At 45.3% G+C, this 18,639-nt stretch overlaps 1 protein-coding gene across 1 annotated transcript in view; it reads right to left on the reverse strand.

The window, feature by feature from the left end:
• Positions 1–18,639, reverse strand: part of Acer2 (alkaline ceramidase 2) — a 40,408-nt gene that overhangs the window by 10,694 nt on the left and 11,075 nt on the right. Inside the window, exons 2-4 of the mRNA XM_048453038.3 lie at positions 15,269–15,383; positions 14,466–14,607; positions 5,389–5,526 (exon numbers count right to left, since the gene is read on the reverse strand). Coding sequence (XP_048308995.1) covers positions 5,389–5,526; positions 14,466–14,607; positions 15,269–15,383 — 395 coding nt within the window. The remainder of the gene's footprint in view (positions 1–5,388; positions 5,527–14,465; positions 14,608–15,268; positions 15,384–18,639) is intronic.

The following is an 18,639-nucleotide window of genomic DNA, read 5'->3' on the forward strand; positions in this document are numbered from 1 at the left end:
ACGAGCTGAAGAGGGGAAAAAAAAAGTAAGGAGCCGGTCCAGACCGACTGGTCACCAGGCACAGGGAAGGAAGCAAAGTCAGAGAAAGCGAGACAGCAATTACGGAGCCACTAAAGGCTTGTGTAAGGACAAAGGGGCAATATGAAAACTACCCCCTTTAAGGAAGAAGACTAGGGGAGAAAAGAGGAGGCAGAAAACAGATGCAGTGGCCTACTGGAGAGGTGTGAGGGTGGGAAGTGGGGAATGGGAAACATTGGCCAAAGAGTTCCTGTGAAAGACAGAGGTCCTTTGCAGGGGCAGGAGATTTTGGGGCGCAATGAATGGCATTAGCAACAGCGGTGCCTTTATCATTTGAGAAATTTGGTTGTTGTTTGGTTTGTCTTTTCTTCATTTCTTTTTCTTTTTTCCTTTTCTTTTCTTTTTTTTCTTTTCTTTTGTTCTTGGTTTTTCAAGGCAGGGTTTCTCTGTGTGACAGCCCTAGCTACCCTGGAACAAGCTCTTGTAGACCAGGCTGGCCTCAAACTCACAGAGATCCACCTGAGTGATGCGCAGGCCACCACTGCTCAGTTGTTGCTTAGTTTTTCGAGACAGGGTTTTCTCTCTGTAGCCCTGGTGGTCCTCAAACTCACTCTGTAGACCAGGCTGGCCACAGAGTCATCTGTCTTTGCCTCCTGAGTGCTGGAAAAAAAGGCATGCGCCACCACCACCCACCTTGTTAGTTTTCATTTGGGAATTTTAAAATAGGATTTGTGGAGGGCGGTGAGAGAAACAGTGAGGTAGCACACGGAAGGGTGGAGACAAACCAGAGCCTTGAGTATTGGGGGACAGACAGTCTGATGGAGGATACCCAGCATACAGTTGAAAATATGAGACCGAGTCAGGCGGTGGTGGCACACATTTTAAACCTAGCACTTGGGAGGCAGAGGCAGGTGGATCTCTGTGAGTTCAAGGCCAGACTGGTCTACAGGGCAAGTTCCAGGACTCTCAGGGCTACTAAGAAACCCTGTCTCTAAGAAACAAAAACAAACAAACAAAAAGAAAATGTGAGACTAGATTTCAGGGGACAAGATATTGGACTCGGGGTGAATGAGACCTCCAAGAAATAAATGAAAAGGCTCAAGTTTGGAGAACCCTCAGGAAGGCCAGGAGTATAGTAGAAACAGCCAAGCGGAACAACAGAAGCTAAGGGAAGAAAATGAGGAGGGGGGTGGCTTCCCAATTCCCCAGACAGCCCAAGAGTCCTCATTCCTGACATAACTTTATAACTAGACAGAGGTTTTCGGTTCCAGTTTGTAAGCTTAAACATAGTTATTACAGACCAAAATGCACAAAGATGTTCATTACATAGGCATTTATAATAGTGGAAAATTATTATACTATTTTGAACTCTAAATGATCAAAAATTAACTAAATTTTATATAGCCATAATTCAGATTTTCTTGCTCTCCCTCTTTTTAGTTTGTTTTTGAGACAGGATCTCAAGTAACCCCCCAATGGCATTGAACTGAATCTGTTGCAAAGAGGCTGCTGTCTCTACCCCCAGTGCTGGGATTCCGGGGGTACACCACACCCTAAGTTCACATCTATGCAGGTGTTAAAGACAATCTGGAAAGTTCTACTTGTTTCCTGGGAAAGATGTCTATAACACACGCCAAGTGAGAGAACCACATTTCAGAGTAACTTGAAAAGAAGTAACCCATTTTTATAAAGCTGCATACTATTGGGCCAATGTTTTAAGTAAACGTATAAGATGGCAAAGGATAGAAACTAGGGAAGCAGCAACAGAAGGGTAGCAGCCATCACCATGAGACAATGAGGAAACTCTGGTTATCTTCATTCAGTGAAATGAGCAAAGCTTTGCCCTGAGCACTACCAAATATCTTATTTAATAAAAGACTGTTTTCTTTTATGCTTGTCTATATTTTCCAGTTTTTCTCCAACAAAGCAGTTTTGTGATAGGAACCAGCATTTGAACACGGCCATCAGTAACTTCACACTAAAGATGTTGAGGGAAACCATGATGAGAGGAAATGGAGAAGGTGTGGCCCAGAAAAAAAGGCCAACAGACAGAGACGATATTCTCAAAAGCCTGGCCACGCATGACAGAGAAGCAAGCCACTGTGCCCCACAGCTGCAGACACAGGCCTTAGCCAGTCACCCTGGTCACAGGACAGGCGTGCATTTCTCTGAGCAACCCTGTGGTCACTGTGGCCAAAAGAAATTCAAGCCCACACTTCAGTGATGGCTAAGTCTTAAACGCACAGAGAGTGAGCAATCAGAGAGGACAATGGATCAACACCAACTTTATTCCAAGATCTCTCCCTGAGAAGCAGCCTAGGTCTGTAGCAGAAAACGGCTCCAGACTTACGCGGTATTACCGATGACAAGATCATGAGGCATTCAGGATAGACTATGCTTTCTCCCTCCCTGCATCTCCTCAGCATCCCTGAGAGCAAACTGCTACAGAGAAGCAGAGAGGAGCTGGACACGCCTATGTGGGAAACGTGCAGTTTGAACAAATCCATGGCTGGAGAAACAGAGACACCTGGCGTGTTCTTGGAGCTTACCGTTTTGTTAATAACTTCACTGGGTTATAATCCATGTACCGTAAAATCCACCCACTTAAAGCACACACTACAGAGGGCTAGCATATTGAGAGGTGTTTCCCCATCACCTCCATATCTAATTTTACAATTTTTCATGTAATGGACCAAGAAATCCTTCCTTTATTTGCTGTCATTCCTTTTCCTGTCCTACCGCTACGCCCTGCCATTACCTCCTCACAAGCCCCCTTGACTCTATACTCCACCCCAAACAATGGGGTTTTAGCTATTCAACCTCCTAGATGTCCATAAATTAAGCTTACTACAGACAGGTGCAGTGGTACATATTTGCGATCCTAACGCCCAGGAGGTGGCTGCAGGAGGGTGAGTTCAAGGACAGCCTAACTATATAGTGAGTTCAAGGCTACCCTCGGTCACGTGAAAAACTGTCTCAAAAAAAGAAAGAAAAAAGAAAAACGTAAGGAGCTGTCGTGATGATTCGGTGGGTAGTAGCACTTGGTGCAAACCTGACAACTTGAGTTTGGTCCCCAGAACCCATTTGGTGAAAGGAGAAAATTAGCTCCCACAAACTATCCTCCAACCTCCACATGCGCGATTTGACACAGGCATACCCACACACATGTACACACAATAAATACATAAATGTGGGTCTTTTATTAAGCTTATCGGAGAATAAGGATGCCTTGGTTTGTCCAGTTTTATGCTTTTAGACCACTATAGCTGTTCTTCTAGGGTCAAGTCAGTTGGCTTCTAAAACAGGTCTCTTACCAACCTATCCTTGCTGGCCTCACAGAGAAGCCAACTATAGGAAACCTGACAGCATCCTTTGGCTGCCAGGTAGCACATTCAAGTGCCTCTTCAGCCACTTCTGCCCCTGGATGCTATCGCTGATGAGCAGAGCAGCTCTGGAAAGCAAAGCAACCAGAAAGAACTTGTCATCTCCTAAACTGAGCTCGCACAGTACTACATACAATCTGAGGGACAAAGACGAAACTTCAGTTAAGACGCTCAGAACTGTGGTACTGCAAACCTCGTCAAACCCATAGCTGAGGGGTCAACTAAACCAACATGGACCCAAACTGCCTTCTAAGTGTTTGCGTTTACGTTCATAGACACACGAACAGCAGTGAATGCAGGGACTCGTGGCTGTCTGCTCAAATGCTGAGAATAAGGGCTGCCTGAGTACTCAGCCCGACACAGGACATCGATGTCACCCCTTCTAACACTCACGGGACAGGGAGGAAGAGGAGTTGGAAAGACTCTAAGAACTGGAAGATATGAAGGGCTGCAAAATGCCATCTTCTGAGCAGGCATAGCCGGTACAACTATGATCACACAGTAGCATTGGCTGCTGCTCCCACTAGGTTTACACTGGTTGGGTCTTCAGTTGTCAGTCACTGACCAGAGGGCAGTTCATGGAACCCTGTCGCTGCCTGATGAGCCACTGGCAACTGGTGAATTCTGGGGGGAGAGCAGTCTCGGCTTCAGGCGTGTACTCATAGGTGAGCCAGACAGGCTCCAACAGACCGCTCCAAGCCCGTACTCATACAGACAGCCCTGGTTAAACTCAGTGGGTTGCAAACCAAAAAGACAAAATGTGAGCAATGGATTTGTAGGGAAGGATGAAGGTGTTGACAAGGTTGGGAGGGTGAGAGAAACCAGAATATATGATACACATGTATGAAATTATCAAAGAACAAATGTAATAAAATTATTTTTTTTTATAAAAACATTTGGAGGCTGCAGAGATGGCTCAAGGGTTTAAGAGCACAGACTACTCTTCCAGGGAGCCCAGGATCAACTCCCAGCATCCACATGATGGCTCACAACCATCTTTAACACCAGATTCAGGGAATCTGATTCCTTCTTCTGGCTTCTCCAAATACCAGGCATGCAAGTGGTACACAGACATATACACAGACAAAGCATTCACACACATAAAAGTCTTTTGTTGTTTTTAAAAACTCCCTCATGGGTATGGTATGTCACATTTATAATCCCAGCACTAAGGAAGCTATGATGGGACTATCAGTATGAGTTAGTCCCAGCCTGGCCAGCCTTGGCTACATAACAAGAGCTGGTTTCAAAAACCAAGACATTTAGTGCTCAAAATAAGAGAAAGTATGAATTCAAATACATTTTAGGTGCAACTACAGCAAAAACAATGTTTTCATCAAATCTTAAAATTAGATCAGTGATTTAATATGTATTTTGTGGATAGAAGACTACACCCAAGACCTAAAATAAAATACATTTTCATTCTTTTTATTATGTGTGTATGAATGTTTCACCTGAACGAACGTGCACCATGTGCATACCTGGTGCATGCGCAGTGCCTGCAGAGATCAGAAGAGGGTGGCAGATGCTTGGGAGCTGCCATGTAGATGCTGGGAACGAAACCAAGGATCCCTGAAAGAGCAACAAGTGCTCTTAACCATTGAGCCATCTCTCCAGCCCACATAACATGTTTCTGGAAGGGCAGGAGAGATGGCTTCGAAGTTAAGAGCACTCTTCTCTCCCAGAGGACCCAGATCTGGTCTCCGCACACAGGTCAGGCAGCTCAGAACATATGAGACTCCAGTTCTGGGAATTGGACTACTCTTCTGATCTCTGAGGACTCCTGGTGCATGTGCATGGTGCGATACACACATTCAGACATATACATATATGCACAAAATAAAACAGATACATTTAAAGATGTATTTTAAAAATAAAAGAGTATTTTTTTAAAATGCTTCAGCTTATGAACCTGAAGTCTTCATCTACAACTTCCCAGAATAAAGTGGTTACCCAGGCAACTAAAGACAGGAAGAAGGGCACTCACCTCTTGAGTTCCGTAATGAGCAGGGCAGTGCATGGGATCCCTAGAGTCATCAGAGAGATATTGTTGATGGCAGGCTTGACGAATGCCAGGCAAGTTGCAACTACAGACAGGACACACACGGCCGCCTTGAACCTGCCCCTGGATCAGTGGAACCAAAACCAAACCCATTAGCAAAGGAGATCTTGCTTATTTACTTAACATACTCCCCCAACCCCGAGCTGAGGACTGAACCCAGGGCCTTGTGGACGCTGGGCAAGTGGTCTCCCATCGCTTGTTACTATTGGCAAGGTGCAGCCGGCATATTTGTGCAAGTTGAGAACTTCTACACCAGAGGTTCTCAACCTTCCTGATGCCATGACCCTTTAAAACAGTTCCTCACGCTGTGGTGACCCCAATCCATAATATTATTTTCATTGCTACTTCATAACTGTAAGTTTGCTACTGTTATGTATGAATCATTGGTGTGGGAGAACTATCTGTATTCTGTCAATCATGTATCTTAATAAAACGCTGATTGGCCAGGCAGGAAGTATAGGCAGGTCAACCAGACAGGAAGTAGAGGTGATACAATGAGAACAGGAGAATTCTGGGAAGGAGGAAGCTCCCTCTGCCACTCCTGCCCAGACCACCGAAGAAGCAACATGTGAGCTGCCCAGCTAGAAAAGGTGCTGAGTCATGTGGCTAACGTAGATAAGGATAATGGGGTAATATATGTTATAAGAGCTAATAAGTAGCCCGACCTAATGGGCCAATCAGTTTATAACCTAAAGTAGACTCTGTGTGATTTTCTTTGGGACTTGCTGGCTGTGGAGTACCGGGTGGGACAGAAACCCCAACAAGCCGGCCGTCATGTTACAAATCATATTGTAAGTATCTGAGCTGTGACCCTAAGGGGGTCATGACCCATGGGTTGAGAACTACTGTCCTATACTAAGTATTATTGGGTCATAGATGAACCAGATCTAAAAGCCATCTACTCTCCTTCCAGGAGCTGATTGCTGGGAAATCAAAGAGTCTGAAAACATTTAGCTGTGAAAATGGTTAAACCACAATCAATCTAACTCTCTGGGAGAGACACAGACAATGAGTTCCCTTTTCTTAACTGTTTTTCATTTACAGGACTTGACCAGACTTTTTCCTATAAACTGGACACAATGGCACAGGATTGTAATTCCAGCACTTGGAAGGTAGAGGCAAAAGGATCAGGGGTTCAAGACCAGCCTCAGCTACATAACATGTTTTAAGGCCCTGTCTCAGGGCTGGAGGGATGGTTCAGCAGCTAAGGGCACTGGTTGCTCCCAGCACCCACAAGGCAGCTCACAATTGTCTGTAACTCCAGTTCCAAGGGATCTGACACCTTCACATCAAGACACATAAAATAAAAATTTTTAAAAAAAAGACTCTTTCTTGAATTAAAAAAAAAATCTGTGGAGGGTGAGAGCATGTTAGGTTTTGCAAAGCCTGGGCTCTTGGCTACAGTTACTCAACTCTGCCTTGGTACAGATAAGATCTGGAATGTGTATTACGTGCTGATAAAACTTCACAGAACCCATTTAGCCCCGAACCCTGCCAAGCCCTGTTCTACCAGGTCATCATGCATGACTTTTATGAGACAATCAGAGACCATTAATAAAGCATAAGCGTCACTACTTTAAAAGAAAACAAATCCTGTGTGCCCAACTTACAAAACTGAAAGTTTGGAGGGGAGCAAGAATCAAATAGGCTGAGTATTTCCTGGCAGCCTGTATGTCCAGCGTGAACTGGAAGGCTGTCTTAACAAGTTTTTAAACATGACAGATCCCCCACACCCTCCTCACGGCCTGCAGGGAAGTGGAGCCAGCCAGAAGTGCCGACGTGATCCTGGACATACTTCTTCCCTCCCGGGACCCTGTTTCCTGATCTATAGAGCCTTATCCATGACTTAAATTAAGGAGCACCATTTTCCTGTAGTTTCTGTTCATTGTCTTTAGCAGAATTTGTTTTGGCCAAGAGCCCCAGAACAGGTCACAGTTAGGAAACTGATTGGAATGAAGTTCTATTATAAAGAAATCAAAGAGCATCGACCCCTCGAAACACAAATTTATCTTCTAAAGAGGAAAGACATTTTTCATCGAGGCACAGGAAATCATTGATCAAGCTGCCAACCCTCTGACTGGAATGAACCGGCTTTGTAACCCTGAACCCGAGGGGAACCGGCACACGTGAAAGGAAGCAGGCCACAAATGCTCAGGAGACTCCTGTTTTCTTCCTGACAGGCCAGGGCTCTTCAGCGACCGGAAGCAAAGCTGCCTGTCCAGCCCGAGGACAGCCCGACCAGCACCAAGCACACGGATGACCTCTGGGGCGCTGGGCAGCTCTCCCTACTTCTGACATACCTAGGCTAAGGCCTTTTGCTTCTCTCTCTCTCTCTCTCTCTCTCTCTCTCTCTCTCTCTCTCTCTCTCTGTTCCTTCTCCCTCCTCTTGGTCACAGGACAAGAGCAAGTGTTTCCTTACCGGCTCATCATACCCCAGAGCTGTACACTATTCTGCCCTCCAGTCTTCCTTGCCAGTTTTTCTGTCTATGAATTTGTTCTTGTTTTGTTTGTCTTTGTTTTGTTTTGTTTTGGCTTTTGTTTTGTTTTGATTTTGTGACAGGGTTTCTCTGTGTAACAGTCCTGGCTGCCCTGGGAACTTGCTTTGTAGACCAGGTTGGCATCGTACTCACGGAGGTCTGCCTGTCTCTGTCGTCCAAGTGCTGGGATTAAAGGCATGTGCCACCACCACCCAGCTTTATGAATTATTTTACACCCTCTCCTCTTCAATTGGAAACGTAACCAGAGGCTCAGAAGCTGGAGATATAACCGTTAGCATAGTTTTTCCCTAGCGTGCATGAAGCGCTGGGGTCCGTCCTTGCATCTCAAAAGCTAAATGTAGTCATGCATACTTGTGATCCTAGCACATGAAAGGAAGAGGCAGGATAATAAGAAGGTCGAAGTCGTCCTCAGCTAGGAAGCTTGGAGCTAGAGTGGGACACAGGAGACCTTGTTTGAAAGAAAGAGAAGGAGAGGGGACAGACGGGAAAAGGTGAGGAAAGAAAGCAAATTTGCAAGGTATGTCGCCTCCTGTATCCAGTGGTTTAGGGTACAGGCACAAGTTGGAAAGAGGAATACAATGTTTGAAAGCACTGATGTTTCTGACAGGGCAGATGTACTCACACATCCAGTCCCGCTGTGCAATGACAGTGGGACCTCAGCAAGAAGCTTAACCCCTCGAGCTTTTCCAACTTGAAACTCAACAGCTAACACCCATTGAATTCTTGGGAGCCCTTCAGCACTTAATATAGGGTCCAAGTTAGGTGCTGGGCCAATAAGACCCACTACCACCAGCTGGGTAAGAGTTAATACTATGTTAATAATATCACTACTGTTGAGCTGGCCATTGGGGTTCATATCTATAATCCCAGCACTTGGGAGGCCGAGGCAGGAGGATTGCTATGAGTTGAGGCAAACTAGACCAAGAGTGTGATCATGTCTCAAAATAAAACAGAACAGGAAAAAAAAATATTATCGTGGATATCTTCTGAAGGCGAGCAGGCTGGACAGCCACTACAATCCCCAAAGGTTCCGTATAATACTGCCAAATAGTTTAAAGGCGCATGCCTTAGGAGACAGTGGCAGACACCTCCCCACATAGGTCCAGAGGGAGTGGAGGAATGTACTGGACAAGGAGGACATCCTGTGCGTGCATACAATTTTGCAACTGGTCAAAGTAAACAGAGGTCACACGGCCAACAGAAAGTCAGCCAGCCCAGCAAACCCAAGCAAGAGTCGCCACAGGCCCTAACTATTAGAGAGCTAGAAATCTCCAGGCATGAGGGGCCCTGACAGTGTGTGTTCTAAACTGTTGATGGCAGGCAGTCCACACCTTGGTCCTGTGTTTAGCTGTCAGCCCATAGAGTCTCATGCTAGAGCACACAGTGCGGGAACTCTTAGCACCCCCATCTTCTGTATTCCCCAAACCCAAACCTAGCAACCCAACTTCCTCACCATTATCTCACAAGAATGCTGTCGCTGTTATCATTAGCTACCCCTTAAAGAGGGGGATTTCAACCTCCCCTGGTCCTGATTTTATATTTAGTACTTGGAGATGTCACCTCTACTCCCACAAAGTGAGATGGACTTTCTGGCGGATAAAACCTGCCATCCTTTATGGATGATAAAGACCAAGTCAGCAAACTTCTGAGAAGTCCCGTAAGATGGTTAGGACTCAGTAGTTTCAGTGATCACGGCAGAAACAGTGCCCTTGCTATGTCGTGGTGCTACAACACTTGGCCTGGGAAGGGCTTCGGAGAGTTCTCTCACGTCTTTTGTTTCTGAAGAGAGGCACCGAGGGCCAGAGAGTTTACACTTCTAGCCTTACATAGCTAAGACAGGCAGGGCCTAGCCTGAGCCCTAGCCTCAAGATTCTGAGAATCATTTCGTGGACTACGAAATGAGGGCTGGCTGTAGGCTTTGTAGAAGGTACTCATAAGTACACACGTAAGGGGTTATTTGGGAAGAACATTCCATCAGCCTGTAATAACCCTTTTTCCTCGCCTTGTCTGAAAATAAAAATACCTAAAGCTATTAATAGCCATCAGTAGTTGAGTGTACATTCTGAAGAGTCCAGGGATTTCTAAGTAAAATGAGAACCTGTCTTTTCCTAGCCTAACAATTATATCCTATTGGGATAATGAAAACTTCCTATAGACAGCATTATCTTCCGTGCTAGGACTAAAAGCTCAAAATCCAATGAACACTACACAAGGGCTCTGTAATAAACTATACTCACACCCATCTCTCAATTTTCTATGATTCCCGTAGGGGTGTGTGTGTGTGTGTGTGTGTCTCCCACCTTCCGAGTACTGGCATTACTGACAGCAATTCTGAAGGTAGACCTATGCTTTCCTGCAGAACAGTTACCTACCATAATCCTAAGAAGCCCCCACGGATGCCTAACATTCTCGCCTGCCCATCACTGGGAGACAGGAGAGGGGCAGATTCAGATGAGGCTCATTTGCTTTTCCTTTGCTACGTGCCTGTGGCTTTCTTGGTCCATTCAATTCCTCAAGCCTGTCCTCCCCCTTGCTTTGCCCATGTATCTCAGATACAAACCCTAGGCAAAGATGTCCACTGTGTGCCACTGGCAGCCATGAGAGCTGAGGCACAGCAATGACCATGTTGCTCAATGCGGTGCCGTGTGTGTGTGTGTGTGCGATATGAGTTAACCGATGAGGAGATAGCAGGCCAAGTCACCTGGTTCCTAAATACCAACAGCAGGAATACAACCCCATCCCGTCAGGAAAGGACTCTCCCCACAACCAAGGCTCAGGGCTCACACCTTCGCATCCTCCCTAGATCAATACTGCACCATGCTGCGATAGTCCCGTGTGAGCTCCTCACGTCGCTCACTGCTCAGTGTTTTCATTATTAAGTTGATAGGTTTCAGTTACCAACATCAACACCCCGCTTCCTTTCCTCCCGTGTAAACACTCCCTACTCTACTGCATGAACTGCAGGTGTGGGAGGCAGCGTCTCTAGCTAAGCGAATCAAACCTTCTGCTCGGAATTTCAACCTAGGACTACAGAATGCTACAGCTGGAGAAAACCCTTATTCTCACTTCTTCGGTTTCTCACTCAGATCCCAAACTCTGAAAGATGAGTTCTTAGGGGAAAGGGGCTCTTTAATGCAGAAACTAACGCACACCAGAAAGTGTGCGGAGCTGACCACGTCGTGAGTGTGTGTCTGCAGAATACATAAGCACAATGCCTCAGCCTCAGAGGAAAGGCAAAGCCTTCCCTGGGTCAGACTCAGGAAATGGCAGTCTTCCCCAGTCCATGTATGGATGTTGACACCGTGTGCAGACGACGTCCACATTGGCTTTCTCCTCTCTATTTACAGCCTGAGACTGCTCCTGTCCAGACACCTCCTGCCAAGATTAACTAAACCTGCCTCCTGCCTCGGCTGTATATACTAACGCTGCCCCCTGCCTCAGCTGTATATACTAACCCTGCTCCCTGCCTCAGCTGTAAACACTAACCCTGCCTCCTGCTTCGGTGTATATACTAACCCTGCCTCCTGCCTCCTGCCTCCTGCCTCCTGCCTCCTGCCTTGGCTGTATCTACTAACCCTGCCTCGTCTAGTCAGAGGTATGAAAAACAGGCACTGAATCTCCACATTGCTGCTACTATTGATGCATTAGAGTCCACGACCTCTCGGATCCCAGCTTTTCTGTCTGTGTGTCTGTCATTTCTTCATTCCCTTGTTGCTCCAATTCAGTCAATCCCTAAGCCTTGCAGAGCACAACACCCAAGGTGTCTGATGGGCACCCCAGGAGCTGATAGTCTCACCTGCAAAACTGCAAGTGACATTGCCCCACGTTCTTGGTCCCTCCCCTTACAGGGCTTCTCCTGAGACAGATCAAGTGTACAGGACACTCTGGGGACAGACACCACAGCAGCCTGGGAACATTGGTTTTTTGTTGTCGTTGTTGTTTTGTTTTGTTTGTTGTTTTTTTGATTTTTTTAAGACAGGTGTGTAACACTGGATGTCCTGGAACTCACTTTGTAGACCAGACTGGCCTCAAACTCAGAGATTTGCCTGCCTCTGTCTCCCAAGCACTGGGATTAAAGGCATGCACCACCAGGCCCAGCTGCTGGGCACATGGGAAAGCACACTTTCTGGGACTGGGAATGTAGTTCAGGGTAAGAGTGTGTGCAAGGACCTGAGTTCAATTCCCAGTAACAGACAGACAGAGACAGGAAGAAAGAAGGAGGGGGAGCTTAGAGCATACTTTCTCTGCTGATTAGAAGACAAGATAAAGGTCTACCAACTTGCCCTTCCTCACAGTTTTTTTGATAAATTACTTCAAATTAGAGGGTACTTCTAATGTTAGACTATATTCAGAAATAATACTATTCAAGTCCTACTTCAAAGGATAAAGATTAATTCACAAAGAACATTTTCTCTCTACCTCTTTGTAGAGGCAGGGAGATTAGGAGTGCAAGGCCCAGCTCATCTTCCTAGTGAGTTTAGTTTAGCCAGGAATGCATAAGTTCCTGTCTTAAAAACAAACAGCAGACATACACATTGGCAAATTACCCATATGCATAAAGTAAAATGAATACATCTTTAATTTTTTCTTTTTTATCTTTAAATTTTTTAAAAATAATGAATATATGTTTGTTTTATACATGTATATAAATATGCATATATGTAATTTACTTGTTTGATCCGAAAATAGGATATTACACGCATACACACAACTGTACCAGGCGCTTTCTGCAGCATTTCCACAAACATTCCTCACACTGAAGCTTCAGAAAACAATCTTAGTCTTTTTCTCCTTATTTTATCTTTAATTGTGTGTATGGGTATATGCACGTGAGCGCAGATGCTCACAGAGGCCAGAGATGTTGAATACCCTTGGAGCTGGAGTTACAAGCAATTGTGCACTGCCTGACATGGGTGCTGGGAGTCAAACTTGCGTCCTTGGCAAGAGCAGTCCATGTCCTTGACCACCGAACCATCACTCTAGTCCCCAAAATCTTTAAGAGCTGCATCGCTCCTGCCCCTTTCCAACACAGCACAGGCGTCATCAATACTTGTTCTATTGTTCTGATAAACTCTTCCCTGGTCAGGCATAGCTTGCTTCACTGACTCCAAATTTTTAAAGTGGTCATCTCTATGCTGCATGTATTGTGACAGACTAGGATATCCTGTAGAGAGATGTGTGTTTAACGTGTTTGGGTACATTTCTCATCTTCAGTAGGCTGATTGTCCCTGTGCCTTCCAATGAGAACAACCTCGCGCAGCTTCTCAGATGGGCGTCCCCTGATCAAGCTGGAAATGAGCACGGATGTCAGGTCGCTGGCACAGCCCAGCTCCATTCCCACCACAGCACCCATCACTCTGTCATTTGTGTGCGCATTTGCTTCAGTGGAGGTGCACTAGAGGAAGAGACTCATGCTCTGTTTACTGCTGTATCTTAGGACTGAGAGAAACACATAGTATAAAATAGTGTGCGAAAATGCTTGCTTAATAGCAATATAATCCTAACACAACGGATGCTGAAATACATCCCTTCCTGAAGTTCTGGGTTTCCATTCTCTCTCTCTCTCTCTCTCTCTCTCTCTCTCTCTCATTCACACACACACCCCAAGTCTCTCCCTCCCTCTCTTTCTCTCTCTCTCTCTCCCTCGTGTGTGTGTGTGTGTGTGTGAGAGAGAGAGAGAGAAAGAGAGAGAGAGAAAGTACACTAGAATGTATCTGTATGTGTTATAAAAAGCAAAATAAAATATGATCCAATCTAAAACTAGTTCTATACCTCAAAGACCAAAACCAGAGCATGAACCCTTCTCCATGTGTATGAAGTTAATGGATTGGACTGCACTCGAGGACAAAATCTAGGAAGGAACCAAGGGGCTTTGAAATACCATCCAAAAATTTCTCTTCCACTGAGAGTGGTTTTACCCTTGCTCAGATCACAGAAATCAGATCTCTGACTTTGTGCCTCTACCATAATATCAGCTCTTCCCCAGGGATTTCTCCTTTGATCTGTGAGCTCATATTGTCCCCGTTTATCCGTCAACTGTATTGTCAGATCATTAAACTCGGTGGACAATAAGCAAGTGTATGATGAGCTCATTGCTAGCTGAGCTCACTCATGCAGTAATTTGCTTGATGAGTGGTTACATTGCTAATGTGATGAGTGTGTTACCTTGGTAACTTGATGAGCGTGCTACATAGCTAACTTGATTAGCATATTACATTGCTAACTCGAGTGTGTTCCGTTGCTAACTTGAGTGTGTTACGTTGCTAACTTGAGTGTGTTACGTTGCTAGCTTGATGAGCGTGCTACATAGCTACCTTGATGAGTGTCTTACATTGCTAACTCAAGTGTGTTACATTGTTAACTTGATGAATGTATTACATTGCTAACTTGATGAGCGTGTTGCATTGCTTAACTTGAGTGTGTTACTTTGCTAACTTGATAACCGTGTTACATTGGTAGCCACATCTAGCAAAAAAAAAAAAAAAGTCTTTAGCACAAACTTACCTGTCATTTCGAAAGATCTTTGGTAAATACCTCTTGGGAAACCACATGGCCAAAGCACACATCAGAACCCAAAGGATGGCAAGTTCATCAAGCATCTGACCCAGGAAACTGAGAGTTGCATGGAAGTAGACAGATCCAATTCCTAGAAACGATCACAGCCAACAAAAAGTAATTCAGAACAGACTCACACAGACAATCCTTCTCCGGGTGCCATCAGAACCACCAGAGTCTAACTCTCGGGGTGGGGACTCAAGAGGTCAGGCTTGCAGGCCTGGAGGCTAGAAAGGAGGTTTCAAGCTGGGCTCAAACATCAGCACATCACAACAGAAAGAATTCCACGGCCAAGCACACTCTGTCTCCGTCCTCTGAACCTTCACGATAACAGGCAGTAAATAAAAGTCAACGCTATCTCCCTGTTAAGAATTCCCAAACTGCCGGAGAGGAAATGGAAATCACACAAATATTTCACCGAACAATGAGGGACCTAACGTCTAAATATTTTTCTTTCTTTAAGTCCATTGGAACCACATCTCATCAGACTTCAATTGTTTCAGAGGTTCTTCAGAAGTTCTCAGAAAACCACGCTGGCAAGCCACCAGTGGCTGCTCACAGACGCTGAGTGCCGGTCTGTGATAGCTACAGGCAGCCTTGTTATTAAGCCGAGTCCTTTTGGCATCAGCAGAGCAGTGGCTAAGACGTCAGAGTGACTTTGGTTTACAAAACATTATGTTCAAAAGGGACAGGAAACATTCGGGGTCCCACTTCCTCCCTTTCAGTCCCAGCTCCCACATGACTCCACTTACCCACTACAACTAGGAGCGTCCATATTAAGTAGATGCCGCTGTTGAAGCACGTCGCGTATTGGCGGAACAGGCACATGCAGATGGGTGGTAAAATGAAAAACAAGACGTTGCTGATCTGGAAGGGAGAGCAACATGCAAAGATGAATAGGAAGTAAAAGCACAAAGAATGCTTGTTCCAAGTGTGTCCTTTGCAAAGCGGAGTTGAATGTGTCCATGCATCTTGTGCAAGTTCTGCAGTTTTTTAAATTGAAGACACGCAGCGGGGGTAAAGACAGACCACCTTAAAGTCCATGTAGGGGGCTCCTTGTCTCTTTTGATCATAGCAGCCACTGTAAGCAGCACCGCCAAGACTAGAGGTGGTGCAGCTCAATGGTCGAGCCCTGGCCTAGCAACAAAGCCTGGGGTCAATTCACAGTGTCTGGAGGGAGAAGAACATGAATACTTTGACCTATGAAAAGTTCCTCGCCTGATTCAAAGAGCCAGTAACTCTTGCTCTCCGCACGAGGACAGCACTCTTTCTTGCAGGGCCTCTAAGTCACAACGTCAGTTGTCTCATCCCAATCAAAACCTATCCTTTGAAGAAAATCAAGTTTGTATGCTTCTTCCCAGCTTTGAAATAAAATTGTCTGACTGGGTGTGGTGGTGCAGGCTCGTGGTACCAGCACTGGGTCTGAGGCAGGAGGATCGGGAGTTCAAGGACAGAGTCAGGCACGTGTGGAGCCTGGGCAATAAGAGACTCTGCCCCCCACCACACCATCTCCCACCCTGCCCCCCAACCTGTACTCCAAAAAGAGGAAAGAAAATTGTATTTAGCTTGCAAATTTTATTTGTGCTTAAACCTATTATGTCCCTAGGAAGCACTCGACTGTTTAAAAAATAATAATAATGTTTTATCTAATGTAATATAATATAAATATTATTGCCTGAATATGTAATCACTATTAAAATATCATTAGTTTAGCAAGGTAGCCTATACCCATATCCCAACTTCTTGGGAAGTTGAGGCTGGAGGACTGTGAATTGGATTAGTTGAATTTAGGCAAACAAATAAGTAAATAAATAATAAACCAGGGACTGGAGAGGTGGCTCAGCAATTGAAAGCAGAGGCTTCTCTTTCGGACAACCTGGGTGTGATCCCCAGAACCCATGTGGGGGTTCACAACCTTCACTCCAGCTCCAGGGGATCTGATGCCCTCTCCTGACCTCCACAGACAATAGACACGTGTGGTGCTCAGACAGACACACACGCAAAAACACCCGTACATATAAAATAAAATAGATAGATCTTACAAAATAAATAGATCTTAATAAAAATAAAATAAATAGATCTTAATAAAAAAGATAAAATAAATAGATCCTAATAAAGAAGAAAAAACAATAGTAATAAAAATGGTGATGAAATATTGTATATCCTTTGGTTCACACCCAGGCTTTTAAACCCAGTGTAAATTTCACACGTATAACAAGTCTCAGTTTGGGATCGTCACATCTCCCCATGCTCAGAAGACAGACTGTAAAACACAGTTCTACAACCTCACTCTAAATCTGAAGAACTGGAAATACATCTCAGTAAGATGCTTGCCTGGCATTTGTGAGGCCCTGGCTTAAATTAACAGAATCACCACCACCACCACTGAACTCCCTCCCCCCCAAATATAAAGGAGGAAGAAGGAGAGGGGGAGTTGGAGGATGTGAGGACAGAAAGAAAAGGGCAGGAGGCAGCAGCTGAAACAATGCCCTCACCAGAGTACAACTGACTGACTCCTCTGTCTTGTGTCTGCAGCCTGTAGAACTGTGAGAACCTTCTGATGTATAAACGACTGGGTTTAAAATATTTCCTATAGGAGCAGGACCAGATTTGGTACTGGTGGCTTGGTAATTCTACATTCAATAGCAGGCTTTTGAGGCTTTTTGCTTTGTTTTACACTCCTACCAGCGGGGTACAAGGGTTTTGATTCTCACTGAAACATAGTATACCCCGCTGTTTGTTACTAAAGCAAGGCCATTCTGAGAAGGTATACAATGGTAGAGACATTCAGCTTGCTTTCCTTCCTTTCTTCCTTCCTTCCTTCCTTCCTTCCTTCGTTTCTTTCTTTCTTTCCTTCTCTCCTTTTTAATTTATTTATTTTTATCTCATGTGCATTGGTGTTTTGCCTGCACATAAGTCTGTGTGAAGGTGTTGGATCCCCTGGAGTGACCAACAGTTGTCAGCTGTCACATGGGTGCGGGGAATTGAACCGGGTCCTCTGGAAGAGCAGCCAGTGCTCTCAATCACTGAGCCATCTCTCCAGCTTGACATTCAGTTCCTAAGCATCATCTCCAGTTGCTGAATGAGGAGCTCTTGGTCCTGGCCCGTGCACACAGAATGTAAAGATAACATCTAAATCTAAATGGGCTTTAGCCTGAAGGTGAGGTGGGAGAAACACATCGCAAAAGACTTTAAAAAGCAAAACAAGTGACTCAGCAGTCAAGAACACGCGTTGCTCCTGCAGAGACCAGGGGTCACGGCACCCACATTAGGTGGTTGTTACAGCTGACTGGAACTTCAGCTCCAGGGAATACCATGCCTCTGACCTTAGAAGGCACTTCACTCACACACACACCACACCTTCACACACACATACCACATACACACCACACACAAACACACCACACACACACTTAAAAATAATAAAAAGAAGCCAAGAGAGACGGCTCAGGGGTTAAGAGCACTTGCTGCTTTTATGGAGGATCCAGGTTTAGTTCCCAAAAGCCACGTGACAGTTCACAACTGTCCATAAGTCCAGTTCCAGGTGATCCAACACTCTCCTCTGACTTCCTCAAGTGCTAGACATGTGGGCATACACACATGGAAACAAAACAGTCACACATATAATATAGAACAAATAAATCTTCAAAAAACAGTAATAAAAACATACCTTTTTTGCTTGTCTGTATGTTTTTTGAGACAGGGTTTCTCTGTGTAACAGCCTTGCTGTCCTAGAGCTTGCTTTGTAGACCAGGCTGGTCTTGAGCTCACAGAGATCCACCTGCCTCTGCTGCCCAAGTGCTGGGATTAAAGGCGTGTGCCACTGGGGTAGTTTGAATGTAATTGACCCCCATAATCTCATAGGAGGTGGCACTATTAGGAGGTGTGGCTTTGTTGGAGAGGGTATGGCCTCGTTGGAGGAAGTGTGTCAGTGCAGGGGTGGCCTTTGAGATTCCCTATACTCAGGGTACTGCCCGGTGTGACAGTCGACTTTCTGCTGCCTACAAGATGTAGGACTCTCAACTACTCCAGCACCACATCTGCCTGCATGCATCCATGCACCCCATCATGATGATAAAGGACTGAGCCTCTGAAACTGTAAGCGAGCCACCCCAATTAAAAA

Source organism: Myodes glareolus, chromosome 3, assembly GCF_982192425.1.
Source record: "Myodes glareolus chromosome 3, mMyoGla1.1, whole genome shotgun sequence".
NCBI lineage: Eukaryota > Metazoa > Chordata > Mammalia > Rodentia > Cricetidae > Myodes > Myodes glareolus.